This window comes from Falco punctatus (genome assembly GCF_963210335.1).
Source record: "Falco punctatus genome assembly, chromosome: 3".
Lineage (NCBI taxonomy): Eukaryota > Metazoa > Chordata > Aves > Falconiformes > Falconidae > Falco > Falco punctatus.
In genome coordinates this window covers 71,887,723-71,902,847 of record NC_137582.1, presented here as the reverse complement: position 1 = coordinate 71,902,847, position 15,125 = coordinate 71,887,723, and the positions used below count along the sequence as shown (strand labels likewise).

The 15,125-nt window shown below is 41.6% G+C and overlaps 1 protein-coding gene across 1 annotated transcript in view; it reads left to right on the top strand.

The window, feature by feature from the left end:
- Window positions 1–14,908, top strand: part of TMEFF1 (transmembrane protein with EGF like and two follistatin like domains 1) — a 129,630-nt gene extending 114,722 nt beyond the window's left edge. The window contains exons 6-10 of the mRNA XM_080378619.1: window positions 1,241–1,389; window positions 2,235–2,300; window positions 8,739–8,862; window positions 12,927–13,085; window positions 14,793–14,908. Of these exons, the coding sequence (XP_080234745.1) occupies window positions 1,241–1,389; window positions 2,235–2,300; window positions 8,739–8,862; window positions 12,927–13,085; window positions 14,793–14,877 (583 nt within the window). The 3' untranslated portion in view covers window positions 14,878–14,908. The remainder of the gene's footprint in view (window positions 1–1,240; window positions 1,390–2,234; window positions 2,301–8,738; window positions 8,863–12,926; window positions 13,086–14,792) is intronic.
- Window positions 14,909–15,125: the final 217 nt, after the last annotated feature.

Sequence of the window (15,125 nt, the reverse complement as noted above, 5' to 3'; positions counted from 1 at the left end):
CTGGAACAGCTGGAAAGAACATAAAAAAACTGTCAAGTTAGCAGCTTCAGTTTTTTTCTCCACCCTCGGTCTTACAAGAATGAATCAAGATGAAGCTAGCAGCAGCTCCTAGCCATCAGACTATGTGCACCCTGTGTAGAGCTTTCCAGCAAGGAGAGGACTGCATGCCTACTGCCACCTCCTCAGAAGATGCAGAGCAGTTCTTCCTGCTCTCATGGCATCAGGAGGAACTCGGCTAAAAGCTGGACCTGGTGCCCACCTTGGCCCCCATTCTGCAGCCACCCAGTCCAAAGGCAGAGCAGAGCTTGCAGAATAAAGTGAGGCACACACAGAAACTTCCATTCAAAAACAGAGGTTCAGTTAAAAAGTAGTATATTGATTAAAATAAACAAGAGGGTAGAGCTTGAAAAGCTGGAAAGTTTTCCTGTGCCATTCACACATGTAAAATTTCAGGACTTTTTGTTGGAGCAACAGAACTATCTAACTGAAAACAGGTAAGTCATTGCCCTGTCTAAGTCTTTGGCTGTCCTAGGTATGTGTGGTTAGGAACCAGCTACATGCTAGGTCTTAATTTTCCCCCACTTTAATTTTATAATCCATAGTTGCAAAATATATGGAATATGCAGTGTATAAACCAGCCAAAGTGTTGATTGGATGCAATATGAAATAATCCGTATTGCATAAACCTGTTTTAAATACAATGCAATAAACCCTCTGTTGACTTTCAAAGGTATGAATGAATGACTTGATGAAATGACACAGTTAGCAAAGCATAATGATTCTATACAGCCTCTGAAACAGAGAAATTTCTTTTACTGCGTAACAGAAATGGGAGTCCTTTTCTTTTGTTTCCCTTTCAGGGATCCTGACACTCACAGAAAAGAATAGTTTTCATCTGGTTTTATTCACACTTGAGAACAGACACCACAAACTGTTATATTAATATAGTAAATCTTCCTAGTAATGTGTTATCAATTTTCAGGTGTGGATTAGATTGATATTATAGTAAAACTACAAGAAACATCAATACATTATTAAAAAGCACACCGAAGCACCTATTCATAGTTTTGTACATTCTGCTTAGAAGCCTGTGACCTCAGCAAATTCTTCAGCATCCTCATGCAACGCGCTTTTCTCCCCTGATTTTAGTGTATGAACTGCTGATTACTTGGGGCTCAGCATGACTTAATTTTTGTTTGCTGGATGTCAACTTTGTTTTGCTGTATGTTTCAATTAACAGGTGTGTATGTAATATAGACTGCAGTGGATACAGCTTTAATCCTGTATGTGCTTCTGATGGAAGTTCCTATAACAATCCATGCTTTGTTAGAGAAGCATCATGTCTGAGGCAAGAGCAGATCGATATCAGGCATCTTGGACACTGCTCAGGTAGGCTTAATTTTGTTTTTCTGGTAAATATAAGTTCTGACATAAGTGGGCTTGGTAGAGCTTTCCCTTTCCCGTTTTTGATCAGAAGTCACTGATCCAGTTATCAGTGAACTCCCCACTTTTATTTATGTATTTTAGAGGTTCCCACAGAGAGGTATGTTTACACAACGTACATACATGCTGTGTTTACATTACCTTTCTTTGGCTGCTGTTACCTGGAAAGATGGCAAAAGCTCTTACAAGAATCTAAGCAATAGTCCAACGGGCCTTATATGAGGGGGTAGTAAGAAGCAGGAGAGCAAAAGGAATACCAGTGTGTTGCAAATGTCCTCTCTTGCTGCTGTGGGCTGTACAATGTGCTTCCAAGGTGAGTTGAGTTGGGGCCCCAATCAAACAAATATTTGTCCGTTTCCTTTTTCAGTGTTGGAACAGTCCACTGAAACCCTCCGTCCACTGCCTTGTAGTTAATCCTGTGCATGACACTTCAGTTTTGGGGTGTTGCAGTTAGGACTTTCTCATGGGAATAACAGCTTTCCACCATCTCTTTGACAGTTACATCTAGATCTGTAACTTGAACAGTTCCAAAACCAAAACAGACTGTCACCAAGACCTCGCACAAGCCCGAGGTGTGCCATGTGTTGGTCTGGACCCTGGGGTTACTGACTGTTTCTGACCAAGTGTGCTACCAACCTGGTTGTATGGGTGAAACAATGTGGGAATGTGTCCAGTTTTACTGCAATTAAGATACTTCTTTGACTATTTTTCTGGCTTCTCAATGACATACATATAGTGGTCTGGTAGTAAGCCTTCCCTAATAGCTGTCCATGCATGTATTTATCATCTAGAAACAGATGATACAAACGCAGTTGGAAAGAAAGATGATGGCATGCAGTATCGGCCAGAGGTGAAAGGTACTGTGCTGACTGTGCTGTTTGGTTATGATTTCACAAGATGAGAAAACAGAGCATGCAGGTTCCTTCTTGTCTGCCTTACAGCTTTGATTTCTGTAACTGAGACAGACCTGTGAACACCTTTTTTCTTACAGCATGTTGCAATGCTGGCAAGAAGATGTGCACGGTTTGTGAGTTCTGCCTGCTGTATTCCTCCTCTAAGTTGCCCAGCTTCTCACCACCCTATGCAGTGGTCACAGGATTAGACTCCCCCCGAGTGCCGTGGAAATTACTTTACTGGAAGACTAGTATGAAAGAATGTCATCAAGCTGTGACATTCCTGATGAAATGATGCAAACCTCTCTCATGTGATCTTTTCTGTTAACTTCTGGGGAAAAAAATGGCAGATTCTGTATTTGTTAGGTTGTTTTACAATGTTTTTAGTAAAATAATATGCTGAATCACATTGATTGAAAATGTTTTATCTCTGTGAAGCTTACCTTACCTTTAATAACCTTAACATAAATGAAATAAGGCAGAGTTTAACTTTCTGCTCAGTTATTTTATGCTACAGTAGTAGCCTGCATGTGTGTTAGGTACATCCTCAGAGCAAATATGCTTCTGCATGTCAGTGGCTTTTCTTCAAAGCATTGCTGTCCAGAACAAAACACCTCTGTCTTTCACAAGTTATGGCAAAGAACAGATCTGCATAGGTGTTAATCTTTTCTCCTTTTCTCTCAGAAATAATAGCATGGATAGAATAGAATAAAATAGTGTAGAGTACAGTACAGGAAAGTAGAACAGAATAAAATATTTTCAGTTGGAAGGGACCTACAACAATCACCTAGTCCAACTGCCTGACCAATTCAGGGCTGACCAAAAGCTAAAACGTGTTGTTAAGGGCATTGCCCAAATGCCTCTTAAACCCTGACAGGCGTGGGGCATCGACCACCTCTCTAGGAAGCCTGTTCCAGTGTCTGACCACCCTCTTGGTAAAGAACTGCTTCCCAATGTCCAGCCTAAATCTCCGCTGCTGCAGCTCTGAACCATTCCCATGTGTCCTGTCACTGGATCCAAGGGAGAGGTGATCAGCATCTCCCACTCCAATTCCCCTCCTCAGGAAGCTGCAGAGAGCAATGAGTGGACAACGTGTCCAGAAGAATGCTGTGAGGGACATTATCAAAAGCCTTACTAAAACCCAGAAAAACTACACCCAGCGCCTTCCTTTCACTCACTAGGCAGGTGACCTTTCCATAGGAGGATGCCAAATTAGTTAAAACGGGACTTTCCCTTTGTGGACCCATGTTGACTCTGCCTGATGCCTGCAGCATTCTCTAAATGCCTTTCAGCAGCACCCAGCATAATCTTCCCCATAATTTTCCCCAGGAACTGAGGTTAGACTAGCAGGTCTGCAGTTTCCTGGGTCTTCCCTCACACCCTTCTCGTACGTTGCAGTGACACTGGCTGGCCTGCAGGCAGCAGGGACCTCCCCAGACTCCCAGAGCTTTGGCAGATGATCGAGAGGGGTCCTGCCATTACGTCCGCTAGCTCCTTCAGCACTCTGGGAGAATCCCGGTAGGCCCCATGGACTTGTGAACATTCAGATGGTACAGCTGGTCCCTCACAACTTCAGGGTCTACAAATGGAAAATGATCATTCCCGCAGTCGTGGTCCTCTGACTCTGGGGACTGGGCAGCCCAAGGTGCATCCCTATTATTAAAGGCTGAGGCCAAAAAAACCCACTGCATGTCTCCGCTTTTTCCTCTTCCCTAGGAGTCAGATGACCATTCACAACAAGTATCAGTCCAATGCTTTTATAGACGTCCTCTTGCTATTAATGTACTTAAAAAAAGCCCTTCTTGTTGTTGGACACAACACTGGCCAGATTCAACTCTAACTGAGCTTTGGCCTTTCGTGTCTTCTCCCTACACATAAGAACCATGGCTGTGGAACCTTCCTGTGAAGCCTGACCTTGCTTGCAGAGATCATACAATCTTTTTTCCTCTTGAGCTCCGTGAGGAGTTCCCTGTTCAGCCAAGTTGGTCTTCTGCCCCACTTGCCTGACTTGTAACACGGAAGGATTGCCCGCTCCTGTGCTTCTAAAAGAGGCTTCTATAAAACTGACCAGCACTTGTAGACCCCTAAGCCCTCAGAAGCAGGTTCCCAGGATACTCTGCTACATAGCTCCTTGAATAGCTTAAAGTTTGCTCTCCTCAAGTCTAGGGTACCAACTCTGCTGTCCTTTTTTCTCATTACACTGAGAATTTTAAACTCAGTTTTTCATAATCACTGTGGCCAAGACAACCACCTACCACCACATCCCCCACAAGTCCTTCTCTATTCGCACACAGCAAGCCTGGGAGGGCATCTTTCCTAGTTGGCTCACTGAGTACTTGTGGCAAGAAGTCATCATCTCCCACCAGCCTTGAGAATTTCCAAGACCTGCTTGTCACAGCAGTATGATGTTCCCAGTTGATGCCTGAAATCTCTCATAAGGACAAGGGCTACCAATCCAGAAATTTCTCTTACTTTCCTGAAAATAACTCATCGGTGCTTACACCCTGGCTGGATGATGGGTAGTAGACACCCACTTAAACATCTCCTTTGTCTTCCATCCCTCTAACCCCCACCCAGAAGCTCTCAACCACATCATCATGCCCTGCCTATCCCTCCTGAAGAGCCTGCAGCCCCCCATCCCAGCACTCCATTCATGGGACTCATTCCACCAAGTCTCGCTAATACCGATGATATTGTAGCTCTGGGAACCAACCAACACTTCCAGTTCATCCTGTTTGTCTCTCATACTGCATGTGTTGGTGTACAAGCATTTCAGATATGCTCCTGAGCCCTCCGTGCTCCCAGGAGCAGTGCAAATGTTCCCACCAGCATTGCCACCCTCAGGCAAGGCCATGCCAACTCTTGGCTTACCTACTGCAATCCTGTTGGTATCCCCTTCCTCCATCGATTCTAGTTTAAAGCCCCCTTGATCAATCTCACCAGCCTACACCCAAAGATGCATTTTCTCTATCAGGACAGGTAGATCCTGTCAGGCCCAGTATACCTGGTGCCTCAAAGGCTCTTCCATAGTTTAAAAATCCAAAGTTTTGGTGGAAGCAGCAATCCCAAAGCCAGGTATTGATATCTTGGTCTCACTTGTTTCTTCCAAAGTCTCCCCCCATCATTGGAGGATTGAAGAGAATGCTACCCGAGCTCCCAGATTTTTTTTAGCGTTTTCCCCAGGGCTCTGAAATCTCTTTTGATCAATCTCAGACTTTTTGTTGCTACCTCATTAGTACCCATGTGAAGGAGCAGGAATTGATTGTTGTCTGAAGGTTGTTCTAAGCTCTTCAATCTTGTGGTGACATCCTTAATTTGGGCCCCAGGGAGGCAGCAAACTTCCCCGAAAAAAGGATCTGGTCTGCAAATGGGTGCTTCTGTTCTGCACAGGAGGGAATCGCTAATGACTGTAACTCGCTGTTGTTTCTCCTCAGCATTGGTCTTAATGCAGATTTTGTTGCGAGATGTTGGTATCTTCTCTTTTAGCTCTGGCCTTTAGTTTTTTCTGTCATTATACTTTTTTTGCACTCCCATGGCCTCCCAGAGTAAAGACATCCCACCATTGCTTTCAACATTCCTTGTGTTCTTATTGAAAAGCCACACAGTGCTGAAAAGCTCTATATATTTTTCTTTTTTTACAAATTTTCTTATTTTCACTCCATATAATATACCAGTTGGAATGATTTAATGTCAATTTTCACTTATATTATGAAGGCATAAAAGGCTCCAAATAGAATATACATCTTATTATGCGATGTAATGAAACACCACTTTTTCTTCCTATTTAGAAGAAGTTGCAGCTTTTTATTCATTGCATATAAATTGCCCTTGAAATCTAGTTAGTGGAAAAAACATTGTATATAATTATTATTATTAAAGTATATAGCTTGTGCAGTCTGAAGTTCAGCAAATGATGTGCACGGAGGGAGCCTTGTGCAAAGGAATTGTTTTGAAATTTTTTTAGGTAGTAGTCAGGTCTTATAGTGGGAGCCTAAATTGAACTACTTTGAATTATTTTTTATTCCAGTACAAGAGAATGGTCCACACTTCCATCTGTTTGCTTTTGCTTTAAATTCCTGTGAGTTATTCTTGTTAAACCTGTTCTCTGAACATATAATACCTTCTACTCTCTGGAGCCACAGCCGTGACAGTCTGCTTCTCCTGCAGGGCAAAAGGCTGCCTAAAGTTACATCAGAAAGGTCTCTCTTCCCAGATTCAGCTGGCTTGCTGGTTTTGTTGTACCAAGATGAGCATCAGGGTTTCAGTTTTCGTGCATGCCCCTTCCTTCTGGTGAAGTATCTGAACTCTTATATCCAGTCACACTTTCAAGGTTCCTATACCAGTTAAATCAGAGCTTCACTTTGGATCTCTGAAGCAGTCTAGCAGGCCTCCAAGTTTAAAAATGGATTCCCATTAATAGGTGGGTAAATGTTTGGTTTACACTTGGAATCACCTCCTGCATTTAACAACATCTCTTTGCTTAATACAAGTTTTGCCTCTGACTTGGGTGGCCATGGTTACCTGGCCATCTTTCATGGGACTCACAATAAATTAATGAGTACATACATTAAAAACCAGACATGGTGCAGCTATCTGAACAGCCTAATATAATTGTATGTAGCTTATTGCTAGCCTTTGATTAGGACTAGATGTGACAGTAATTAGCAGCTTGGGGTAGGAAGGCGGCAACAGTTTTGGGATGACACAACCCCACTTTTCTCCGCTTGGATGTGCCGTGACACAGTCTGTTCATTCAGGTTAGTAGTGGACACATGTCTTCTGTATCTTTGAAGCATAGCCTGAACCAACAGGCTTGCTTATATCTAAAACCTCTAATAGCTAGATATTTTTTTCCTCCTGGAACAATTAGAAAACGTTCCAGGAAATGTTCAGGGAAAACCTAAAACAGCATGCCTTTTTTTTTCCTTATATAAATACATTCTCTTTCTTGCTGGTGTTATTGAAATATCCGCAACTGTATAAGAGATTTCTTCTTCGCAGTCCCTTTTTGCTTTGCACCTGCAGTTGATTATAATCTTGTATTTCTGACGCTATAGTCTATTGCCATGGAAATGAACTTAATTCCACAATTACGCTCATAGCTTTAGATTCCTGCTCTTTAAAGAAGTTCATTATGAAATATCAACTTCTGTGTTTAGGACATTTTTACAGAATTTTGGGGGGGAAAGAATAGTTGAAAATGTATACATCTTTGCATAGTTTTAGTAACATGACAGAAGCAGGGAAGATGTTGGGGCAGAAGGGACTGCCTTCCTATACTAGGCTGATCCAGCCAGCAACTAAGTGTCGACCAGCCTTTTGCTCACCTCCACCTTCCCCCCAGGAGGACAGAGGAGAGAATCAGAAAAGCAAACACAAGAAAAACTCATTGGTTGGTCAAGCTAAAGGCAGTTCAGAAGTGAAGGCGGCGGGCGGGGGGCGCGGAACAAGCGATGCAAAAGCCATCACTGCATCCCACCAGCAGCCCAGTACCAAGCCAGTCTCTGAGCAACTGCCACCTGCCACCTTGGAAAGACCAAAATGCTGTCTTTTGTCGCTGAGCATGATGTCATACAGTAGGGGATACCCTTCAGGTCAGTTGGGGTCAGCTGTCCTGGCTGTGTCTCCTCCCAAGCTCTTGCCCATCCCCAGCCTGCTTGCTGAGGGGAGAAACAGAGTGAGAAGCAGAGAAAGCCTTGATGCTGTGCAAGCACCCTTCAGCAACAGCTAAACCACTGTTGTGTTATTAGCACTGTTTCAGCTAGAAATCGAAAACACAGCACCATACAGGCTGCTGTGAAGAAAGTTAACTCCACCCCAGCCAAAACCAGTACATTTCCCAAAGGAGTGAGTATTTAAGCTTATTTCAAGATTTTGAAGTTCCCCCTCTGTGAAAGTGTTTCTCTGAGGAAGACCACTATTGTAGTGTGTTTGATTTCAGTTATAACGACCGGTGATACCAGTCAGATCTGGGCTTTATTGACTTGTTTTCTACCCAGTAATCACAAAATGTAGTTCAGCTTCTAACCTTCAGGGTTTTTTCTTCTGTTTAGACATGGGAGAGAGTTCTTTGTACCTATGTATTTGCTGTTTGCCCCAATACCATTGACAAAGCCTCTGCTGATCTTCCTGCATTGGCTGGTTTCTGTCATGAATACTCTTCTCCCTTTGAGAAACCTGACATAAGAAGCAAATTTGATGTCTCTGAGGATCATTTTTCAGTGCAATACATTCTGGCAAATCTCTGTAGGTGCCTCTGAAACTTCACTCTTAAGCCTTTGCTTTATTATTCTGTATTCCTTCATTCACTACAAGTTTTTAAGGATATGCTATTATTGGTTGAGGTTTTTTTATTAATATTATATAGTCATTTATAATTGCATATGTACATTTCTTTTCAAGACGCCAGTGATCAAAGAGAAGACATTTACATTGGAAACCACATACCTTGTTCAGAAAGCTTCAATGGCTACTGTATACATGGAAAATGTGAATTCATTTATTCCACTCAGAAGGCTTCCTGCCGGTAAGTCTGCATGCCTCCAAAATGTGCTTGAAATTGCTGTAAGGCTTAGTAAAAATGCTCTCTAGACATAATTACAGCATGTACCAGTTTGCAATTATCTAAGCAGTGGCACAGGAGCTGTATCCCTATGCTGTGGGCAGCACCCAGCTGCTCCGGTTGTGTGGGAGACAGAGCTCAAAGGAGAGGCTCCATCAGCCAGGTAGTTCAGAAGCTGAATCCCTCTGAGTGCTGCCTCAGTATTGTCGTCTTATTTTCAGCTGCTGAATCCTAGCTGGAGAAAAAAAAAAAAACAAAAAAACAAAACAAAACAAAAAAAAACAACCCAAAAAAATGCCTTTGCCTTGCATGGCTTCTCTGTATGACTCTGCTTTTCCCATTGACCTCTCAGTCTGTTCTTAATAATAATAAAAAAATAATAAATATCTTAATTTTAACATTTATTGACCTTTTTCATAATAATAGGCTTCATCTAGAGAGTATAAAATTGCAAAATATTCTTTAAACCACACCTTTTGTCTACAGTATAATCCAGCAGTTCAGTATGCTCAATACTAAGCCATTCAGTGTTCCCCAGGATATATGAATGGTCCAATTTATTTCCTTAGCTCCTAGATATTTTTGTCTTTACATTTCACCAAATAAATTCTGCATCTTTTTTTTTTTCTCAAAAAATAAAATTAATCAAAAGAGTCGTTTATAGAAAAGGACCACTTCTTCTTAATAACATGTAGTCCCTACTTATTAGGAGGTTTCACTCCTGAACTTTTAACTTGCAAGTTTGTACTTTCAGATTAATGTGGCTGAAGATACTATAACTCTTTGCTTTCCTTTCCTTTGGAAACTTCAGCTGTAAATCCATTAGATACTATTGCATTTTCTCCCTTGATCTTTATTGATCGAGGATATTTAGGGGGTTTTGCACAGCCAAGATTTAAGGGTTTCCAGACTGATCAGAGTGCAGGAATCCCTAAAGTCAGAGCCAGTATGGTTGTCAACTAAAGCATTTGAAAGCTTATACTATTCCTCTTCCCACCTGAGACCCTTTCTTGTTTATTTTCACGTTTTGAGTAGGACTTACTTGTTTTTCTCTTTTATTTGGCCAGAACCAAGAGAGCTCAACATTGCTTTGCTTCTCTTGACAAACTGGATGCATTCCCACCATCATTTTGACAGGCATTAGGCAGCACTGTTTGATTACAGTATTCTTTTGATCTAGAGCTGTGTTTAACACTATTTCTGATGGATTTTTTTAATTTCTTGGAATTTTTTCTGGAAGGCACTAATCATATATACATTTATTCATTTATGATTCTATTATTATTCCATCATTAAAATATTTATTATTACTCTAATAATTACTGATAGGCAATGTTTTGATGATTGTAATTAGTGTACTGTCCCTTTAAATTCTATTGTATACATTTACTATTGCTACTTTCAATTATTTATTTAAACAGCCTGAGCAGTAGCACAGCACTGGACCTAGCACAACAAACTTCACATGGTTCCGGTCAAGAATTTCTGACTGCCAGTTCTTAATCCTACGTATAAGGTCTCCTTGGGGGGTTTCTTGCCTATTTAAATACTGATGGTCTCATACTTTATGTGTGTTTCCTACTGGAGCAGAGTTATTAAGGAAATGAATTATTTATATCAGACAGCAATCTGCCATAGTAATCATGTACCAAAGAAAAAAAAATCTCTCTTTCTCTGGCAAGGAAAATATAATTATGAATGCTAGGGGCAAACTGTTAATTTCAAATGCTTTGCATTCTCACACACATCTAGCATATACATTGTTTCATTTCTTTCTCCTTTCCTGGTAGTGATATATGTGAGGTATCAGAAGACCTACAAATCTGCAGGAAATACCTGCACAGAGAAAATTCTGACTTTTGCTCTCACTGGGGGCAACGAATCTCCTTGCTCATTGTACAGCAATCCTCCAGGACTGACAGCAGGCAGGTGGGAGGAAGGTTTTGTCATAATCAAATGTGTAATACTTAGTTTAGCAGCCTTTGCACAGCTGGGATCTGGTCTATCCCCTGTTGCCCTCCTTGTGCAGTGCAGTTTTGCCTTGTCCTTATGGCAGGCTGCATCAAGGAGGCACACTTCAATCCTTTGCAAAGGGCTTGCAACTTCTTTAAACTAACTCCATTAACTGACTGATCAACATATTTTGATAAATCCATACTGACCTCTATTTATCTTGCTATTATATTAACGCTATATTGTCTCACTATATATTAATGTAGCAGAATGCTTTAAAATCTTTTCTACTAGTTTACGGTCGCTTAAGCTAGTGCCTAGTACTTCATCCCACCACCAATATAGTTCTTAACACAAACAATTCTTCTTTGCAGGAATTCAATACTCCTGAATCTCTATTCAATATTTCTCACTAATTTCCTGTTGCTTCAGTGTTTCTGAGAAAACATCTTTGAATTGCTTGTGCCTCCTCTGCTTTGTTTTGCCTCCTCTGCTTTAAAGCAATTTACACACTGAGCACACTTTGTCTTTTACCTTCTTTAATGAGAACAAAAGCAAAGTAACAATAAGAATTCAGTCCGCTAGCAAGGAGTCCTCTTCCTTACTGTTTCTTTTGGCATTATTACCAACGTGTGCCCCATCCTCTTCCTTCTTGTACGTTAATACATGTTTCTTTTGATTCCCTTCCTAGCCACTACCAAACTTACTTACAGTACATGGGGGCTTTTCTTTAATGACTGCACTCTTACTGGAACTTGTCTCATGCCTGAACCAAAACTCCTTACATAGCAGCTCGTGGCTGGAGAAAGTAGAGTCACAAGATTATGAACATGTAAACCCCAGCAGTAATCTCTGCATGCAAAGGCAGATTAGGATTTGCATTAGCAGTTGTGGGAAGGTCTGTGGAGTAATTATTTCGTTCCTCCAAACAGAATTAATCCCTACCCTAGCACGAAGCTTTTGGATGGATGAGACCGATTTTGTGTTGCATTCGGGCTTATCTGATCCAATTTACAAAAGGATTGTTTGTCTGCATGTGAGTATTTCTTCTCCAGCTTTCTACTACAGAGCTGGAGGCCAATTGTTTGATTCATTTGCCCTTAATGATGTATTCACATCAGTTGGTTTTAAAGGATAGCTGTACAAGGAACTTGCTCAGGGATGCAAGTGGTGGCCTTTGAGTCTGTAGACTTTAGCTCGGTGTCTTGAGTGGCACTTGCCTTTCCTTGTTGTGCTTCAGGGTCTCTCGCCATGCAACATGAATTGCTCCAGGGTGTGTTTCCACTGCCACCTTCACCACTGGCACATCTCACGTTCCCTGAACACGTCGCTGATCAGGAGCAGCCTCTGCTGAGGTTCTCATTAAGCCAATTGCTGCTTTACTCAGGGAAGGTACCATTTAAAGCAGCCATTTCTCTTCTGTCTCCAGCCATTTCTCCCCCATCCCTGGCCAATTTGTATGGATTCTTCCATGAACTCTCACTTGAACAGTTGCGGGCTGTTGGGTTTTCTAACTTGACCTCTGACAAGTTTTAGTTTGGTGACAAGGCAGGAGGGGGTTTGATGCTGGTCTTGTCCAATAGGTTAAGCAAGATTTCACTTCTGTAGGCTGCAGTTTGAAAAGGAATTCTTCCTTTTCCCCCATTTGTCAAGGTTTCTCTTCCTCTTTGACACTTCTTCCCCATATTGACATTGCAGCTGAAAGAGCATGCTCACTTTGTTTCATGAGCATGCTTCTGTGTGTCTACCTGTTTCACCTAGTTGCTTTATTCTTCCTAAATATCGCCCTGATTTAATAACGACCCACAAAATTCTTTTGCCAAGTCAGGGCCTTTACCACACTGGTGTGTTTTCAGATGGCCATTAGTAACCTCATCCAAGACAGCAGAGAATATCTGCTCTGTCTCTTCTCTTGTCACAGAAATCCAAACCATTCCCCAACCCAAGTGCTACCACACCTTTGCCTTCTCACCAGCCCTTTCTCAGCTGGAGTCACCTTGGGCTCCTTTCATCTGCAAAATGAGTGGGCGGTTGTCAAATTACAGATTCCATGAAATATTTCTTTTCTTTTTCAGGTGTGAATCAGGATATACTGGGCAGCACTGTGAAAAGACAGACTTTAGTATTCTTTATGTTGTCCCAAGTAGACAAAAACTTACGCATGTCCTTATTGCAGCAATAATTGGAGCTGTACAGATTGCCATTATAGTTGCAATTGTCATGTGCATAACAAGGTAGGTAAAGACAAAAACAGTGAAAAATTACACATTGTATGGATACTTTTTTTTTGTATTTAAATATCTGACCTCCAAAATGTTATGCGCTCTAACATGTATCTTAAAATACTCACATAAAAAATACCTAATGACTGAAGTGGGAGGATTATGTAACATCCTACCACGATTTTCTTTTTGTCGGAAAACATACATTTCTTTAATTCACAAACCAACCATAACCACTCTGAATCCCCAGACCAAATACCCAGCAGAACAGGTCAGCCTTGGAATATATCCCGAAGGTCAGCTACTGTGTTAGACTTTCACTAGAGGTATTCAAGCATTGCTGATAACCTATGGAAGCTATGATTCCCCTCTCTTACCCAGTGAAACCAGAGAGGTTGACAAGACGCTATTCTCTTCAGCACCACTGCAAGTGGTGTTACACAGAGAAAGAAGTATCCCTCCCACCATAGATGTTTTATGAAAATCAATGTGCAACCAGCCCTATTATTAGGCACTCTCCATGGGAACCTATTTTATGAATTGTAAAGATGCATGAGCACAGAGTTCAAGTTTCTGACTTGTGTCAGAGTCTCACCCTGTATGAAAACTGAGATGAGAGCCATGGATTCTTTTTGATGACAAGGGATTCAGTTTGCTCATCAAGGACTTGAACCCAGTGAGGACTGAGGGGTCTGGGATAGAGTAAGGATGACTTAATTACATTATAGGTACATGAAACATTTAAGTCCTACATTTGGGCATCCAAGCCACACTTCACCTTTTCCTCCTCCACTGGTCCTTGACTTTTTCAGCTCCAGTTACATAAAATTTTCTGCTGCTGCGTTAGTGCATGGCTTCCCAAACTCAGCGATGTAGAGTGATGCCCCTATGAGCAAACAATACAGACCTCCTTCCTATCTCCCTTGTAAGGTTCAACATAGCAGGTATAAATACACATATTTAATGCCTCCTGCACATATAAAAGCTTACCTGGCTCATGCAATTGATGTCATTCCTTTTTTAATCAACAATCTGCTGGCCAAAGGAGTGGTGTGGAAGGCCGTGGTTCAGCAGCCCTCCTCTTTCAGCCTCCCTGTGACTGTTCCCCAGCTCACAGTCTCTCAGGGACGGTCTGTCTCGCCACATCCCAGCAGGACTGCTCCATCGTGGATTGCCTGCTGTCTGATGGGCTAAGTTCTGTCCCATTCAGAATTTCTGGCTTTTGTGAATCCTTTCTTAGTTCTGTGTCCATATCCCCAAGAAAGGGATCACCTGAGTTACCCCACAGAGAGTCCTGGGTGGGCTCTGTCTCAGGGGCTGCCACAAGGAGCATGGCACCTGCAGGTCCAGCACTTCAAAAAGCTGACTGATCCAGTGGATGGTAATCCATAGGATTTTAAGTATGAAATATGTATAAAGTCAAGTCAATGCAATTATTCACCGTGGTATGTGTTTTGCTGGATCAAGGCCGAAGGATATAGCACCTTGCTGGTTTTGGTCTCAAGTTCAAGCAGAACTCCCTTCTGAGAGATCTGGGGTCCCATGGACATCCCCAGATGACAGTCCAGTACCAGACAGCAGAACCTCCCCCTAGTCAGCACAGCTTATAGACTCCTTGCTATTGTTAAGTACAGAAAGTTAAGTCAATGTGTTATTGCTAGGCTTAATTTTATGTGGCATATATAAAATTAGCCCTTTTTCTTTCTCTTTTTTAAACAGAAAATGCCCCAAAAACAATAGAGGACGTCGGCAGAAGCAAAACCTAGGCCATTTTACTTCAGATACATCATCCAGAATGGTTTAACTTAGTGATTTTTATACCTACATTGACCATGTGATGTACATTTTTATTATATCTTTTTTTAAAGAATGGAAATATTTATTTCAGAGGCCTTATTTTTGAACATTTTTAGTGTAACAATGTTGGTCTGTATTCTGAAAGCATCAGCTCTAACAGCTCTGAACTGTTTTAGTACCTTTACTTTCTGTTTTTGAATACAGTAGTTCATTTTCTGTATCTGTATCACATGGTTATATAATAGACTTGTGCTT